Genomic DNA, 18,274 nt, shown 5'->3' with positions numbered 1-18,274 from the left:
TAATTTGGGATAAAAAGCAAGGAAAGACACAATATTTTAGTTTGTAAAATTGGTTTATTTACAATTGGTGCTTTAAAATTGTATTTGGAATTTTAATTTTTATATATTTGCCTGGCAGGCAATCTGTGTTTTCTTCAATATGGAGGCAAAGAATAGGAAACCTGAGCAAATTTGAATTTAAGAGGTTTACCTGCTACTACAGTCAGTAAAATTTAACTTCTAATCCCTGAGAATTAATAAAGAGTCAAAAATATTTTCATACATTCAAATGTAAAAAGCATATTTTAAGAACAGAAAATAAGAAAGCTACTATAATTTATCAACCTCCCCAAATATGGCAATATTAGGAGTCCCTCTTTCACAAGTTACCCGAGAGGTGCGTGCACAGTGCACGTTATCAGGCACACCTGAGGAGACAAAGATGCTGTAATCCTCCGTTTTTTTGTATCTTCTCCTCTCTTAAAAAATATTCTGGGAACTGATACACAATTTATTCAAGTAATAGAAATGCTCACTGCTAGCTCAAATCCCCCGCCCCTCTTTCTAAATTTTTGTATGTGATATATGGCTGGGGATTTTCCTATACTGTCCAAGATCAAAATTCTTTGTCAGATTGCAACCTGAGGACCAACCTGTTTTTACAAAGTCACGTTGGAACAAGTCACTTCAGTTTCCTCAGATATCAAGTGAGGATAATTAGAGCTTACAGGAATGTATAAGGCTGAACTGATGTTCACACAACACTATGAGACCTGTGAAGTCTTCTTCAGAAGGAACAATGCTCTGGGAACATATCAGTTATACCCTGCTGCTCCTTATTATAGATGACTAGTTAATATTCCTAAAATGTCAGCTTTCTTTGGAGGAGTAAATATAAATTCATTAGTTTGCTCATTAAAGGTCCTTGAGAAGCAAAGGAATAGCAACCGGGCCCTCCCCGATTTATAGGAAATGTAGCACAGATAGTAAGGACATGACCACAGCAAGACAGTATGTCAAAGTCAAACCAAATAAAACCAAAGCCTTTGCAGTAAGATGCAATTTTCTTATGTACGTGCAACACGCTGGCAGTCATTTTTCATTCTGGACAGTGGTAAGCATCACTGATGACAAGTGGTCATCTAGCCTAATGACTAAAAAAACAAAAAACAAACAAAAACCATAGCGTAATTCAAACTTCTTAAAAACAACAGTGAAACAATGTCACAAATACCCTTTCTTCAAACCCTCTTCATGCTCTTTCCAAAACAGAAAATAAACTATTTTCCCTTTCCCAACAATGCCAGCTAAGAACATTTTGGAGTGCTAGTTTGAAGGCAACCTTGACATTCCAGAAATAGTTATTTGTTTAGGTGTTGATTCCCAAAGCAAAAAGATTACAGAAATTCAAACAGAATATAGTATTAATCAATTGAAGAAAGAGCTTTGAAAAGATCTGATAAAAGAGAATGAGTAGAAACTATAACCTGCTGAGTACATCACATCTGGACCTTCGATCCTAAATTTAAATTGCTGCTTTAGCATCTTTCAATTTTATACGTGATACACATCTCTTAAATTTTTTTTTCTAAATATATTGGGCTTCTTGGTTAGTTGGTCAATTGGTATTTTTTCACTGGGTAAGAACTCTGATTAGCAAGAAAAGCAGTCATGGGAGATGACGGCATAGGATATGATAAGGCCAAGTCTGGGCTGGGGAACACCTACTATTCCCTTGTTTCAAGCACATTCCACTTCTGCTGCAAGAAGCCACACTAAGTAGTTTTTCTGCCATTGGTGGCAGGAGGGGTGTAAATAAAAATGTGAGGTAGTTCTTTCCACGAGAGGGAAATATTCGTCTACATAATATCCCTGCAATGTCTGACAAATTACTCGAGCATCGGCTCGCTGTCATCTGTAAGCAAACTCTTTACTTGGTCGTAACTGAACTTGATAAATCATGAGCTAGTTGCACTTTACAGGCCCTATTTTCTGATCCAGCCATGGCAGAAAGAGACGCTAAAACCCCCAAAAACATGAACCACAGAGACCACCAAGTATAAGAACTGCAAAGGCGTCAGCCTTAAGAAGCATACAGGGAGCTGGTGAGAGCACATACCAATCATTTGCCAGAACTTGGGCACAGGAAAGAATAGACTGGTGGGGAATAATTTACACTCTGCTCCCACAGCTTGTCACCTTGAAGGTTAAAAAAAAAAAAAAAAAGGAAAGAAGTAAAAAAAAAAAGATTTGACGTTCTAGCAGGATATAGAACATGGCCGCAGAGTCCGTATGAAGGACAAGTAACAGAGCTTAAGGAATAGGATATCCCGAGAAAAGCAAGAGTTGCCTACTAAAACGTTAGTCTTTCTGACTTGGAACTTGCACATTTATACTGAACTGATAAAAAGAAATCAATTGTAGCTGACAGTGTTTGCCTTCTAAACTCTCTCCAGGCTACCAGACCAAGAATATCACCAGAAATAGATCAGGAGTTAAATTATAGTTAGAAAAGGGGAGAAAAGTAAGGTAGGACATTAAATTTTTATTCTGAAATTGTCTCTGGCCACGACAATAAAATGTAACAAATATTCACTGAACAGTCTTACTCCGTCTTCAGCTGTACAATACATACAGTATCATAGAACTGGCCACTAGGATTAAAATCCACCAGAACATAGTTCATGTTAAGTGGCGACAGCAGCATCTCACAGAAATGTTTAAATACATATATACACAGTCCACATTCAACCATTTTCACATATTTTCAGTACACACAGTTGCAGCATATTACAGTCACGTGTCTAAGTTGTTGCTCGATAAAAACCCAAGCCACTGCCTAGACTTAACTGTAGCAGTTGAGCTGAGTATAATTACAATTAATTTTATATATGTCCATAGCAGAGAGATGTACAAGCCCCTAAGAAACAGAGTTGACAAATACTTTTTTTAAATGCTACTACACCATTATGTTGGGCGATATTAAAACCTTTACCAACCAAATCAGTTTTTTTAAAAAAAAAGTCTTCTGCTTACCAGAAATATTCTTGATGAAAAAAATTACAAAAATGAATGCTCTCTTTAAAATAATTCACACTTTTTAAGATTCCAATATGGCCCAATGCTACTGATGCCTGAAGTGTTGCCTAACCTCCTGATGGAGTCCTTGAACACGACTCCAAACCACCCATTAAGTTTAAAAGTGGCTTAAGTGCCTTGCACCCAAATTGTAAAAATCCCTGGCCATCCGTACTAGAGCCAGGCACGTAGAAAAGGAATGCACTTTGGTTCATACCAAATGCCCTGGGATTAATCATACTATAAAATTAAATGGTTTGAGGTAAAGTTTTACGAATACAGTTGATTTTTGTCTAGTGTTAGCATAACAAAAAAATATTATTTAAAAAATCAGTCTGATGTTAAGATACAACAAAGACCATCTTTAACCCCTTAAACAGAGGCATTTCCTGTGTAACTAACCAGTGGTTACCTTTCTCAATGCCTGATGATGATCCACGCCTTATGGTTTCTATTAAGGCCTGTAAGTAACTGCGTATTTAAGACAGATATATCTCTGCAGAGGTGGGTTCCATCCTTACTGCCTGGTATTCAAAGAGTTAAAGAGGCCAAAAAATGCATGCCCTACCACATGGCATTCAGAACAAAAGGCACATTGTTAACACTAAGGGCACAACTTCTCCTCTACTGTTGATCTGCTCTGTCCTGCATCCCGTGCTGTTCCACTGTGTAGCGACGCCCTGACGTGGTAATGCGCACTGTGGAGGTGCGAGGAACGGAGCCAGATGAGACTGCAACCGAAGACAAGACACCGTGCTAGTCTGAAGTCTGAAAACAGCTCAGACATCTCTAGACAACGGTAACCTGTGAGACCAAGGACTGTTTCCAAGCCAACTCCCAGGAGCCTTTTAGAGCCCTTCATTTAAGATCACAGAGATGCAACATTTTTTTCTTTTTTGGACATCATAATTAAGCTAGAATTTTTTTCAAAGCAGCTCTATCACTAAACACTGAACACGGTGGCTCTTGTGAATGAAGTAAATTTCACTGTATTTGGGGGGCGGGGGTGCATAGCGCTGCACGTTATAGTTTGGCTTAAAAGTTTCCGGTTACATTTGTGAATATAGTCACAAATGCACTATTGGCATCTTAAGAACCAGTTTTATGTGGTGGGGGAAAGACAGCAGTATTAGTCCATATCTAAATTTTCACACGTATTTTAAAGGGAAATTTCGATTCCTGGCAGGCTCAGGTTCATATAGACCTAAATGTGAAAATGCGCATGGATACGGAAGAGGAGCTTTGCAACGGAAAAACAGCCTTTATGTTTTCGTTTTACTGACCTCAAGAAGCGAACCATCATTCAGAGGCTTATGGTTTTACAAAGCCGCCATACCAAGTCTTACACTTCTTATGCCTTTAAGTCAGAATTTCAGTAATAAATACACAATCTTTAAATTCTGTAAGCCACTGACTGGGGTATCATCACGTGAGCATTTTAAAAGCAACTTACTAACATATTATTGCACTTCCACAGATTACACAGAAATGGGTACAATATGCTGAAGAATTTGACTAGGGAAAAAAGCTCTAATTTCTAAATACAGAAGTACAAATTAATTTATCAGTGACACCCTTAAATAGAAAAGCAAATAACAACATCACTATCTTATTAATAAGCTAATCTTATTACTGTTTTTTGGCAAATATCTGTAATATTTCCTGAGCGTTTTTCTCCACCAACAACTGACAAAGCCTCAAGATAAGTGTTTTGTTCCAAAAACTACTTTCTTTTCTCTTTTTTTTTCTTTTTCCTTTTTAAGTAAGAGAAACTGTAGGACTAATATTAAAAGAACTTAACCGGAAACTTTCTTGGCCTCGCCAGGGACCATGCTTTAAGTACTTGTAAATCAGTTTACAGGCAATACAATAATATCTGTGCATATAAAAAAGTATCCTAATTTATACTACCCAAAACCTATTATCCAAACAGGCAAAAATCTTTCTATATTAAATTGCACATACTAAAAAATTTCTTCCACGTGCCTTGAAATTGATAAATATCACTGCTCATACATTAGTGATAAAATACTGAATTTTTCACTTTGAAAATAATTATTATTCAGAGACGAAAATATTCTTTTACCTAACTCTCAGTTACTTTCCCAGGTAAAGTGTCATTCCCACAAAAACAATCAGTGCAATCCAAAAGAAAATAAGAGAGGAATGCAATTTGTGATTTTTCTAATGATGCAAGCAAGTCAAACCATTTAACTTGCGACTGAGTTTCTCCGCCTTTAAATTTGTTGTTAAAATTGGTCTCATTGAACAGTCACAATGACTTCTGTTCAGCAAGAGGATTTTCAACCTTCTTTCTTTTTAAAGAAAGAGTTGATGCTTTCCCAGGCTAAGAGAACCTTACAGTGGCACCTGAAAAGTGTGAACTCACTCTAATTTGCTAAACCTTCTTTGGAACTATGGAAATCCCCACCTTAAAAGTAGCTAGGCTGCTGTTCTTTTTTAAACTGGGATATGAAACAATGGTCATAATCACAGCTGAAATGTCTCTCTTCTGTATTAACAGTCTGGGATATATATTTGAAGGAAGAAAAAAAAAAAACCTAAATGCAAGCAACAGATGTGTGGTAAAAGGGGAACAGAGAGGAGGAAAGCAAAGAGGAGGAACAGTTCATGGAATACATTTCTATATTTAGGTGCAAAACCAAGTCCGTGATCTGAGGCTTCTTTACAAAACAGCTTGCCGATCATATTAGAAAATTTGAAGGAACGCACACGTTTCCATTTACCCACCCAGGTGTGCCTGGCCCGCTTTTAGAAAGTCAGGATGCTAAGTGGGCATTTAAAACCTTGGGGAGGGCGTCTCTCTTTGAACATTGGTTTAGGAAAAAAATCTCTAAGGTGCAGCTCTTCTTAAGAGTATCATTGTCGCCCTGACCATTCTTCTCCCACCCTCACTACCACCCCCAAGGCTTATGGGAAATGGAGGCAGGACATGCTACACCTGTGCGTGAACCTGGAGCACGGAGGGAGGAGGGGGACCTTCGGGGGCCATCGCCTCGGGGAGAATATACTATGAACCATAGAAACAGTGAATGTCTTTGACACCAATCTGTAAATGCGCAGCAGTCACGAAGTAATCAATGGCCTGCCACTGATGTTTATTACTCCGCCACACCAGATACAGTAAGGCTCACCATACTTTGAGAACACAAAAACAGTTGCAGGAAGTATAAAAACTTAAAGCATTGTCCCCATGTATTTTATAAAAACAAAATGAACAACTTTCTTACATTAAAATAAGTGCTGAAAAGATACAAATGAGTTGAGTTATTGAGCAAATAAAAACAGGTCTGAGCTACTCCTTTTCAACCCAGTAAGGCTCAGCAATGTCGCATCTTTCAGATTACCAGCATCAGGGGACTCAGCTCAGCTAACAAGTTTTGGCAACACTGTCCTCTGCTGAATATTCCCATTGGCATCTGTCATCTGTGCCAAATTAGTCCTCAGTTTGGAAGCTGAGCTGGAAGGTGGAGGTAACTTGGAAATGGATGTGATAGCACCAGTGCTCTCGGTTATCCTCTTCACGGACGTCTTCTCCCCCGTCGGAGGCTTCGGCAACCGCCTCCGCAGCCAGGGGTGCCGCAAAGCCTGGCCAGGGGTCATGCGGACCGCAGGGTCCCATTCTAAACACTGTTTTAAGAAGTCAAGGAAGAGGGGATCGTCACACCCCTTCAGTGCATTCCCCCACTCTCTGCTCTCTGGTGGGCCCCTCAGTTTCCCCCTCCGGGAACGGCCTCCGTTGAGAACCACAGAGCCGTCTGAGAGAGTTGTGACAGTGCAGTAACGGGGGTAACCCTTGGAGCTCACAAAATTTTTGGCTCGTTTGGATGCATCCAGCAGTTTCTGGGAGGGCATGCCCAAGAGTTCAATCATACAAGCCAGCTGGTCCCCTTCATCTTCCCCAGGCAAGAGGGGGTAACCAGTCAGGAGCTCTGCTAAAATGCAACCCAGGCTCCACATATCGATGGGCATGCCGTATCTGGCGCCAAGGATCACTTCCGGAGCCCGGTAAAAACGGGACTGAATGTACGTGTAGACACGCTGATGCTCGTAACAACTGGAGCCAAAGTCGATCACTTTAATCCCGCTTCGACCCTGCTGCTTTAATAAAATGTTCTCGGGCTTGAGGTCACAGTGAATGATTCTGTTCTTGTGCAGAGCATCCAAGCACTGCAGAATCGAGTGGGCAAACTTGCGCACCAGAGGCAGGCTGAAGCCCTGGAACTTATTCTTCTTGATGAGCTCGTAGAGGTTCATGCTCAGCAGCTCGAACGTCATGCAGATGTGGTTCCGGAACGTGAAGTTCTCCAGCATGTGGATGACGTTCATGGTGTTGTCCTTGTCCTGCTTCCGCAGGTGTTCCAGGATCCGGATCTCCTCTGCCGCCTGCCGGTGGAAACGCTTCTCGTTCCGCACCATCTTCAGGGCCACGTGCTGGTGGACTTTGTGGTCGTAGGCCTTGACCACCTGCCCAAAGCTTCCCTTCCCGATGACCTTGAGGACCTCGTACCTGTAAGCCACGTGATCGTGGGGCACCTGCACGTAGGATCCCTGGTCGTCATCATAGCCTCCGTTGTTGGGCCCGCCCGTCATGCCCTGGCGCTTCTTTGCATTTGGACCCAAGAAATAGATTTCAGGGTAGCTGAAAATCTCATGGTGTTCGAAGGTGGTTAGTTTTTGCATGTATTGCTTCATTGCTTGTTCAGGGGTCATGGGGGTGGCTTTCACCTTCCCCATGCCTTCCATGGACTTCAGAGACGTGGAGCTCCCCTGCCGTCTGTGGATGCTCTCCAGCTGCCGCTCGGGCACCCCCGGCAAGCCCGCTTTCCCCACTGCGGTGAGCCCATTGGGCTGTGTCGTGAGCACTGTCCGCTTGTTACTGTTATCCTCGAACAGCTGCTGTACCTGGATCTGTCCGTGGCTGTGGCTGCTGACGTGTAAGTGATCATTCATCGTGTGCTTACTGCCGCCAATCTGGAAAGCAGAAAGCAACCGTGAGTAGGATGGGATATTATCCAAGTCAACTCCCACCGCACCTTTAAAAATCCGATTTGTCTGCATTTACGGTCAGAGTCAGTTGCACCACGTCAAAAGAGCTGTATGCCCAGGAGGGAGCTCATGAACACCTGGACGGGGAAAGTGGACGGGCTGCTGACAGCCTCTGAGAAAATAAAGGATAAAGACTAGTGCACTTGGTAAGGCTACGAAACTTGGGATCCTGGAAAGAAGGACCCCATGAGTGCTACACGTGACAGACCAGCAGTTTGCTGCACGTATCCAGGGTCCTCAGAGCACGTTCCCTGTGGAGGCCAAGAGCATCTGTCTTGTTCACTGGCCTCTACCTAATACTTAGCACAGGGCCTGGCATGCCCCAGCTGTTCCACTCAGCCCATGCTTAACAGGAGTCGAAACAGGACACAGAGAAAGCACTAACACGTGGTCTCTGCCGGCTCCCCCTCCTCCACATCGTAACCCCTTTCACACTTGACTTAGCAGCTTCCTCGTTACCATGAGGGCAGGGACCGTGTCGGTCTTGTTCACGACTCTGTCTCCAATGTCTAACTAGCTCTGTTGTNCCTGTGCGTGAACCTGGAGCACGGAGGGAGGAGGGGGACCTTCGGGGGCCATCGCCTCGGGGAGAATATACTATGAACCATAGAAACAGTGAATGTCTTTGACACCAATCTGTAAATGCGCAGCAGTCACGAAGTAATCAATGGCCTGCCACTGATGTTTATTACTCCGCCACACCAGATACAGTAAGGCTCACCATACTTTGAGAACACAAAAACAGTTGCAGGAAGTATAAAAACTTAAAGCATTGTCCCCATGTATTTTATAAAAACAAAATGAACAACTTTCTTACATTAAAATAAGTGCTGAAAAGATACAAATGAGTTGAGTTATTGAGCAAATAAAAACAGGTCTGAGCTACTCCTTTTCAACCCAGTAAGGCTCAGCAATGTCGCATCTTTCAGATTACCAGCATCAGGGGACTCAGCTCAGCTAACAAGTTTTGGCAACACTGTCCTCTGCTGAATATTCCCATTGGCATCTGTCATCTGTGCCAAATTAGTCCTCAGTTTGGAAGCTGAGCTGGAAGGTGGAGGTAACTTGGAAATGGATGTGATAGCACCAGTGCTCTCGGTTATCCTCTTCACGGACGTCTTCTCCCCCGTCGGAGGCTTCGGCAACCGCCTCCGCAGCCAGGGGTGCCGCAAAGCCTGGCCAGGGGTCATGCGGACCGCAGGGTCCCATTCTAAACACTGTTTTAAGAAGTCAAGGAAGAGGGGATCGTCACACCCCTTCAGTGCATTCCCCCACTCTCTGCTCTCTGGTGGGCCCCTCAGTTTCCCCCTCCGGGAACGGCCTCCGTTGAGAACCACAGAGCCGTCTGAGAGAGTTGTGACAGTGCAGTAACGGGGGTAACCCTTGGAGCTCACAAAATTTTTGGCTCGTTTGGATGCATCCAGCAGTTTCTGGGAGGGCATGCCCAAGAGTTCAATCATACAAGCCAGCTGGTCCCCTTCATCTTCCCCAGGCAAGAGGGGGTAACCAGTCAGGAGCTCTGCTAAAATGCAACCCAGGCTCCACATATCGATGGGCATGCCGTATCTGGCGCCAAGGATCACTTCCGGAGCCCGGTAAAAACGGGACTGAATGTACGTGTAGACACGCTGATGCTCGTAACAACTGGAGCCAAAGTCGATCACTTTAATCCCGCTTCGACCCTGCTGCTTTAATAAAATGTTCTCGGGCTTGAGGTCACAGTGAATGATTCTGTTCTTGTGCAGAGCATCCAAGCACTGCAGAATCGAGTGGGCAAACTTGCGCACCAGAGGCAGGCTGAAGCCCTGGAACTTATTCTTCTTGATGAGCTCGTAGAGGTTCATGCTCAGCAGCTCGAACGTCATGCAGATGTGGTTCCGGAACGTGAAGTTCTCCAGCATGTGGATGACGTTCATGGTGTTGTCCTTGTCCTGCTTCCGCAGGTGTTCCAGGATCCGGATCTCCTCTGCCGCCTGCCGGTGGAAACGCTTCTCGTTCCGCACCATCTTCAGGGCCACGTGCTGGTGGACTTTGTGGTCGTAGGCCTTGACCACCTGCCCAAAGCTTCCCTTCCCGATGACCTTGAGGACCTCGTACCTGTAAGCCACGTGATCGTGGGGCACCTGCACGTAGGATCCCTGGTCGTCATCATAGCCTCCGTTGTTGGGCCCGCCCGTCATGCCCTGGCGCTTCTTTGCATTTGGACCCAAGAAATAGATTTCAGGGTAGCTAAAAATCTCATGGTGTTCGAAGGTGGTTAGTTTTTGCATGTATTGCTTCATTGCTTGTTCAGGGGTCATGGGGGTGGCTTTCACCTTCCCCATGCCTTCCATGGACTTCAGAGACGTGGAGCTCCCCTGCCGTCTGTGGATGCTCTCCAGCTGCCGCTCGGGCACCCCCGGCAAGCCCGCTTTCCCCACTGCGGTGAGCCCATTGGGCTGTGTCGTGAGCACTGTCCGCTTGTTACTGTTATCCTCGAACAGCTGCTGTACCTGGATCTGTCCGTGGCTGTGGCTGCTGACGTGTAAGTGATCATTCATCGTGTGCTTACTGCCGCCAATCTGGAAAGCAGAAAGCAACCGTGAGTAGGATGGGATATTATCCAAGTCAACTCCCACCGCACCTTTAAAAATCCGATTTGTCTGCATTTACGGTCAGAGTCAGTTGCACCACGTCAAAAGAGCTGTATGCCCAGGAGGGAGCTCATGAACACCTGGACGGGGAAAGTGGACGGGCTGCTGACAGCCTCTGAGAAAATAAAGGATAAAGACTAGTGCACTTGGTAAGGCTACGAAACTTGGGATCCTGGAAAGAAGGACCCCATGAGTGCTACACGTGACAGACCAGCAGTTTGCTGCACGTATCCAGGGTCCTCAGAGCACGTTCCCTGTGGAGGCCAAGAGCATCTGTCTTGTTCACTGGCCTCTACCTAATACTTAGCACAGGGCCTGGCATGCCCCAGCTGTTCCACTCAGCCCATGCTTAACAGGAGTCGAAACAGGACACAGAGAAAGCACTAACACGTGGTCTCTGCCGGCTCCCCCTCCTCCACATCGTAACCCCTTTCACACTTGACTTAGCAGCTTCCTCGTTACCATGAGGGCAGGGACCGTGTCGGTCTTGTTCACGACTCTGTCTCCAATGTCTAACTAGCTCTGTTGTGAAAACACTAGCATCTTCATTCTCGGTCTTCTCTACTACTTGGAAAACTGACTACACCTAGGGAAATGTACGAACCAGCGGCAAAAAATCTGCACTTTTAGGCTTGAGAGATTCCCACGTAGATATGCACTGCAGCATCCTGTAAACCCCTAATCTATTTTTAAAAATGTCTGGGCTTCATTGACTGTGATGACCATTTAAGGCCATTCAGTGCAACAAACCAACCACCACACAGTTTTGGGTCTTCCTTTTGGTCAATGGCTCAGCTCCCTTCACAGTGTATTTCCGTGGGCTGCTGGGATACTCAGCTTTCCAACAAGGAATACAAAGTAGCGTCTTCTATTTCAGGCACACATGCCATCCCTGAACATTCCTGTCTAAACAAAACTGCCAGTGCAAGCCAAGGGGCCCCCAGCCTTCTACTGAGAATCTGCTTGGGATTTCTTTCAAGTATTATTATTGCAAAGATGTGAGGGAGGGGAGAGCGCTAGCAGCCAGGATCCCCTCTCAGTTACGAATTCTCGCCAGCCTCAGACAACCACCCACAAGTCTTAATGCATCCTGCTTGGTGATTTTTATACATAATCTTAACGATCAATTCCTCATTCACAACCCAGCTCATTCACTCAACCAATATGGGCCAAGGTCTAGCCACCCGAGTGGCAGAGTCGCTGCCCTGCAGAAGCTTACAACCAATTAGCTGAAATCTTTTGCGGTATTTTTCTGTGAGCTCTTTCTGAATCCTACCTTTCGGACTTTATGTGCTACCGAAAGAGTAGAAGCAGTTTGTATTTGTCATATAGCAGTTTGGGAAGTGGTTTGGAATCATCTGGATTCCAAAATGAAATTTCAAGTCCTTCTTAGTAGCAGACCAAGACCCTCGAATTTTCTTTAACTGACATGTTGCCTGCACAGTGATTATCTGAGGAGTGAGTTTTCTCCCTGCTTGCTTCTAAAATAAGTAGAACATAGTATAGTCCCAAGGCCTATCCGAAGTGTGATTTCATAGATCGAGGGATTTTCTCAGACTAATTCTGAGAAGACTTCTAGTCAAACCTTTTTATTAAAATCATAGATGATATCTCATGCTAAGTGAACTTTGGTCAGGGTAGCTGGACAGGTTATTTTAATCCCCATTCAATGCCAAAAGCAGAACGGTCCATAAAAATGAATTAGGAAGTCCATGAGTATATATGAAAGGAGTAGAGGCTGGTCCAACTGCTTTTGTTCCCAAGCCCACTCTCTGCACCCCTCTCTCCCCACTGTGGTCTTTTACGCACCAGGAAATACAAGGACCTGAAATTCAAAAGCTATCTCTTCTAAAGAACCATTCTCTTCAGGGCGGGAAGGAGCGATTCAGACATAACCTACATTACCAGTATACAAGCTACAAAAAGCATGAGGCTTCACTAGGGACAAAATTAACCTCGGGGCTTTAGCAACTCCTAAAAAGATAGCAAAGCAAAACTTTCTGAGCATGAGAAATTCACTCCAATTTTTGTAACAGCAATCTTCATGTTTTGCGTAATTAAAAATACAACACACAAGTTTAGTGACTAGCACCAAAGAGAGCTTGACAATTAACTGGCTCACCTCCTAGCTCTCCAAAAGCCTTCTCTGGGTCTTCTCGGGTGTCCCAACTATTAGTTCACCCACTCTTGGGTGGGTCCGGGGGTTCCCCAGGGTTCAAGCCTCAACTCTCCTGGCTTCTCAACTCCCGTAAGTCTCCCCGGTTGATCCTAACCACAGCCAGGGCTTCAGCAACCACCCGAGGACTGACATCTGCCACGTCTGCCACCTCCAGCTCTCATCTCCTGAGCCCAAGACGCTGGTGTCCAACTACAGACCCACGGCCTTTCCCACAAGCAATTCAAACTGAACTCATGATTTTCCTACCGAAACAATTTCCTCCTCCCATACCTTCAATTTCCAATAAACAAAAGGCTTCACCTCAACTCAAGCTGTACATCTGGAAATCCTTCTCAGTGTCTCCCTCACCTTCCGAGTCCCCACTAGGCCTTGTTGTCTCTCTCCATCCTACTCCCTCTCCACTGACCGGGCCTCACCGCCCACTCCTGTTGTCTTTCACTGGGACAACTGAAGCCGAGTCCTAATATGCCCCCTTGCTTCTCGGTCTAGAATTCCTCAAATGTCTTCTCTCCAAAGTACTTCTAGAGTTGTCACTGAAAACTATCAATCTGACATTAACCTCACTTTTGCTCAAGGCCTACAACCGTACTCCATTTCCACAGATAATACAAGAATTGATAGGCAAGGACACCAGGTTCTAAAATGTGGCACATAAATGACCTCAGTCCTTTCTTCCAACATCATCTACCACTGTTACAATTCTCTCTGAGAGTAACGAAGCTGGGTTCCCCAAGACCTGTGGAGACACCATGCTCTTTTATGCTCCTCTGCTTTTTGGTGAAGTCACGTTTCATAATGGTTATGAGTCAAGGTGTTTTCAATTAGATACACGGGGAATGAACCCCAGCTCTATCACTTACTAAATGTGTGACCTTGGGCGATTTACTTAATCTCTCTGAACCTCCGTATGCTTGGCTGTAAAAAGAAGGCAACAGGGCTTCTCATTAGGGCTATTAGGATTAAATAAGGTAAAATGTGTAGAGGGATTAGTAAAGAAAAGCTATTATTATCATCCTTTCCAAAAGCTGCTTGGAATCTCCTTCCTAACTCCTCACCTTCAGTGTCCAGTTCAACTCTCACCTCTTCTGTGAAACGTCCTCTTTCCTTCCCTGTGTGTTCAGCCCACGGACAGACTGTTAATGCCTATTTCATCTACTGTAAGTGTTTTGACACCTGATGTACCCACCTGGCTGTAAGCAATTCAAGGGCGGGGTCACCTCTTAGCTTTGTTGAGTCCCTATTAACATAAACCCAAACATAGAGTAAGCACTCTGGGAATATCTGCTGAACGGAAGGAAGAACCCATGTTAATAAACCCTTGCGAACTGATACCTCTCTGAGTTCTATTTGGGAACTACCTTCGTACCTTCATAAGAAAACATGAAGTTAACACCCAGGGAATTGGGGAATAGTCCCCGGTGATCCAAGTCACAAGATGTTAGGCTCACAGCACGTCAGCAGAGACTTTAAAGGCAAACGACAGGACAGACGTTAAAAAAGACCCAGAGTAGATGCATCAACTAAACACCTAAAAGCCGCGGGTGGCATCTTAAAAACTCTCCCGATGTTAAGGTGATTCAGTTGAGAGACTGTAGTAAGAAAGGCCTTTGATCTCAAACACTGCAGGACTCTATAATCGCACCGAAATTCAGAAGCACAATTAACCCATTATAAAAAAAAAAGGGGGTGGGGGTAGCTGCAGAAGAGCCACACCATTTCCAGAACACATATGCCAGGCCTACGTAACGGTAGGGATGCTAAAAACCTCTCACTCAGCCTCTTGAAGTCTCAGAACGTGGCTCATTCCTATTCGCCGCGGCCTACCTAGCCTGGCTGTCACATTTAAAAATACACACAGGATGAATGCAGTTGTTAGATATCTACAGTGTATGAGTTCAAAAAGAGAGACCTACAAAAGCCTTCTCTGACCAAGAAATAGTTTAGTATTAAAAATTATGTAAGAACAACAGTCTAACCAGTTTGGTCGTTTAAATCTCTTCCAATCATAAAGTGGAAAAGAGCAGATATTTCACTGTGCTATAACATTTTTGAGCATTTGGAAACTACCCTGAAGTCATCTTAGAAACGCTGTATAGTGTTATGGGAACAGAACTGAGTGCAGAAAGGTTGGAGTTTAGCCACTCCTCAAACACAGACAGCTTGTGTGGCCCTAAGTCGTTTTCTTCTTCAAAATATTCCTATTTTTAAAATGAGAATACTCATTCTTCTTTAATCCCAATTATTTTATAAAGGTAAAATGGTAACCGGAGACTGCTTTAACCATCAAAACAGTTACAAAAGTGCTATAATACTAACATTTGGGAATTAAAAAAATAAGTATATTATTATCTCCCATACAACATCAAAAGAAAAAAAAAACTAATAGGAATCGGGACAGTCACTGGGTACACTTCTAGGACAAACAGAAATAAACAAAGTGACTATACAATAATATATCCATGGAGATAGGGTACAAAAGGGCAATGGACTAAATAAATTCCAAAGTTCATAATCTTTATAATCACATATTTACCCACCTACTATATCATTTACAAGGGAAAATATGGGCAAGCTCCTGGGACAAGATCATTTTCCTCTCTTCAATACCCTTCCCCTCACCACCCCTTATTCTAAAACAGCTCTTCCCAGATACCACTGCTGTGGAATTTAAAAAAAAAAAACAAAAAACTTATAAACACCTGAAAGACATGAGAGTACGGATCTGCAAAGGTTCCTGAATTTATAATGAAATGAACACAACTTCCCAGGATGAGTGGTGTCAAACTAGATGCTGAAGCCAGGCTCAGGAGGGCCGGGCTACAGCTCCAGCCTTGATATGAATTGGCTGGGGACTCTTGACCAAATCAGTTAACCTGTCCAACTGTTTCCTCATCTGTGAAATGAAAAGAGTAGAACCGGATAAATCCTGTGGTCTTTTTAGACTCTCCTGTTCTAGGAAATCTGCAATGTTGTACAAAAAAAAATCAAAACTAAACCACAATCAAAAGCTAACTTCACACTTTCAAAACCAAGTCTCTAATGACCAAGAGCACACTGGAATTTTCACTATAAGTTAAAAACAGGTAAACCAGTCAGCTACCACAACAAAATATAAGCATCCATTCCTGGGAGTCCTGAGAAAGACCCCCACATCTTTTCATTTCTGGTCCACTACAGGATGTTCCTCCATTGGACAGCTTCTGTTTTCTCTCATCTCCTTACGTGTATCTATTGGAAAAAGGCTCTACTCTAGTAAAGCCCACTCCTGGAACCCAGGTGCAAACCAAGTACTTCTTTCCCAGGTCACACCAAGTCATGTGATTGCATCCACACATGGAAAAAAGTGGATGTGATATTTTCCAAACTGTCAGACAATCCCAAACCAAACAAATAAATAAACCCAAACCCCTAAAACCAATGGCAATTCCTCAACTAAAACGTCACTCTAACAGGAACATTCAACCGTAACATATGGAATCAGCCTGCCTACTGACAGATTCTCTTCTACCATCAACAGCGCCAACAGAGATCAAGTTAACCCTCTATGTAGTGAATTCGTAGCCCTTGGTCACATGTGGGGGGGCGTGGAAAGGAAAGGAGAGAGAGAGAGAGGAGGGAGAGGGAGAAAGAAGGGAGGGAGAATGAGAATGACTAACAACAAAATGTTCTCCTATAGGCCTTGTGCACATTGGTCCAGGTCCAAGGGGAGATATGCCACTGTAGCCATCCTCACAAATCCTTTAATACAAAAGTTTCCCCATAATACCTGACCCTCCGAGCTGCTTCTCTGTAGACCAGAAACGGCCTTTTCTACAAGAATTCAACTTTCACTAGGCAAATGAAGCCATATTCCTACAAAGCATCCCTCACGCAGAACCACCTTAGGCCATCCCTCTGGAGGATCCAATCGGAAACAGGACCTGGGAAACCATCACCTCCTCCCAGGTGCACACCTCCTCTAAGCTGGCAGTCACCTTCCAAGGGCAATCTCTGGGAGCTGAGAAAAGGTGCATGCTGCAGTCAAATCCAGCTTGCCAATCTGCAGCCACTAGTCCCGCGACGGGCTCTCCCCTCCCACTCCACCCACTGAGGGACCACAGCACCTGCCAGGTGCCCTTCCCTTCCCTTCTCACTTCCAAGGCAAAGGCGGCTCTTTCCTTTGGAATAATATCCAAATGCTGAATCCTACAGGGGTGGCTTGTTGTTTTGACTGCTGCTGTGGCTCTTATTTTTGTTAATGTTAATTACAATTTCTGCTGTGCTCAAACCTGTAGCACTCATAAAACATGCTTCCACACGCGGGGGACAATTGGCGGTGCTCCCTGCTGTTTGGAGCCAGGCCTGGGAGGCTCTTTGGGGGATCGATTTTCCGGGCAGGACGGCCTGACTGTCCCCTCACACATATCTGTTCTATAAATACCCACTACCCAACGTGGGGGGGGGGGGGTTTATCCGGTCAGGGAAAGGAGCTCTGGGAAGCAAGGACGGAAAAAAGGTGGGAAAAAAGAAGGAAAGCAGCAAGGAGGAAGTTCCGAGGAAGAGGAGCGCAGGGGTGGGCGGGCTCCGGAGGGGAAGTGAGGGGCCCACGCCACGAATCTTCCTTTGTGGCTGCAGCTTTGGGCTCGCCCAAGTTGCACAGGGTGGCGTCCAAGAGAGGCCACTAGCCAGGGGCGTGGAGACACTCGCACTTCGACCTCTCTTCTCCCGGCGTCAGAACCCCACCGTCCGGGTGTTAATACCCCGGGCCCCTCCCGCACCCCTTCCCCCAGGCCTCCCGCGAGGCTGGTTCTCACCGTGTGGGCAGCGGCGGCAGCGTTGCTGGCCCGGAGAGGCGGCAGGGCGATCGGGGAGGGCGGGCCGGTCCCCACTCCGCTCCGGGGAGCCCCGGCACCGAGCCCCGGGGAAGCCTGAAGCTGACGAACGGCGCTGTCCCCTCCTCGGCCTGGGAGCCACGCGCGGGAGGAGACAAAAGAGGGTCAGGGGAGAGAAAGTCACCCAGACCCCGTCGCCCCGCCCCACCCCTCTGGGTAGCGAACCCCGCTCTCCCTGGGAGAGAGGCCGGACGGTAAAAACAGGCGTCCGGGGGAGGAAAAGGGCGCCCGGGCCGCGGATCCCAGGCGCGCAGCCCCGGGCGGGGCTCGGGCAGCTGCAAAGTTAAGTCGGGCGCCGGCGCGCGAGTTCGCGACCCTGCGGCGGAGCCGGGCTGGGCCGGGCCGGGGCCGAGCGGCCCACGTTGCAAGCGGCCGCAGGCCGGGAAGAGGATTGGACCGCCGACAAGGGCGCGATGGCCTCGCCAAGCCCCGGGCTGGGGCGGGGGGGAAGGCCCGGGACAGCC

The 18,274-nt window shown here is 45.5% G+C and overlaps 2 protein-coding genes across 2 annotated transcripts; both read right to left on the bottom strand.

Annotated features, from left to right (window-relative positions):
• Window positions 1-34: 34 nt before the first annotated feature.
• On the bottom strand, window positions 35-18,247 carry LOC100483003 (dual specificity tyrosine-phosphorylation-regulated kinase 2). Its single transcript, XM_002918328.4, has 3 exons — window positions 17,733-18,247; window positions 8,668-10,688; window positions 35-6,031 (listed from the first exon to the last, which is right to left on the bottom strand). Exon 2 carries the CDS (start codon window positions 10,665-10,667, stop codon window positions 9,081-9,083), a length of 1,587 nt encoding a protein of 528 aa, XP_002918374.2. The 5' UTR covers window positions 10,668-10,688; window positions 17,733-18,247; the 3' UTR covers window positions 35-6,031; window positions 8,668-9,080.
• Window positions 2,505-8,608, bottom strand: LOC117795085 (dual specificity tyrosine-phosphorylation-regulated kinase 2-like). The gene has a single exon (XM_034643596.1). It carries the CDS (start codon window positions 8,137-8,139, stop codon window positions 6,445-6,447), a length of 1,695 nt encoding a protein of 564 aa, XP_034499487.1. The 5' UTR covers window positions 8,140-8,608; the 3' UTR covers window positions 2,505-6,444.
• Window positions 18,248-18,274: the final 27 nt, after the last annotated feature.

This window comes from Ailuropoda melanoleuca, chromosome 15 (genome assembly GCF_002007445.2).
Source record: "Ailuropoda melanoleuca isolate Jingjing chromosome 15, ASM200744v2, whole genome shotgun sequence".
Taxonomy (NCBI): domain Eukaryota; kingdom Metazoa; phylum Chordata; class Mammalia; order Carnivora; family Ursidae; genus Ailuropoda; species Ailuropoda melanoleuca.
The sequence above is the reverse complement of the archived record's forward strand: the minus strand, read 5'-3'. Positions and strand labels throughout refer to the sequence as shown.

Coding starts and splice junctions, on each gene's coding strand:
- LOC117795085 (XM_034643596.1), bottom strand. CDS start 8,139: ATGCAGACAAATCGGATTTTTAAAGGTGCGGTGGGAGTTGACTTGGAT.
- LOC100483003 (XM_002918328.4), bottom strand. CDS start 10,667: ATGAATGATCACTTACACGTCAGCAGCCACAGCCACGGACAGATCCAG.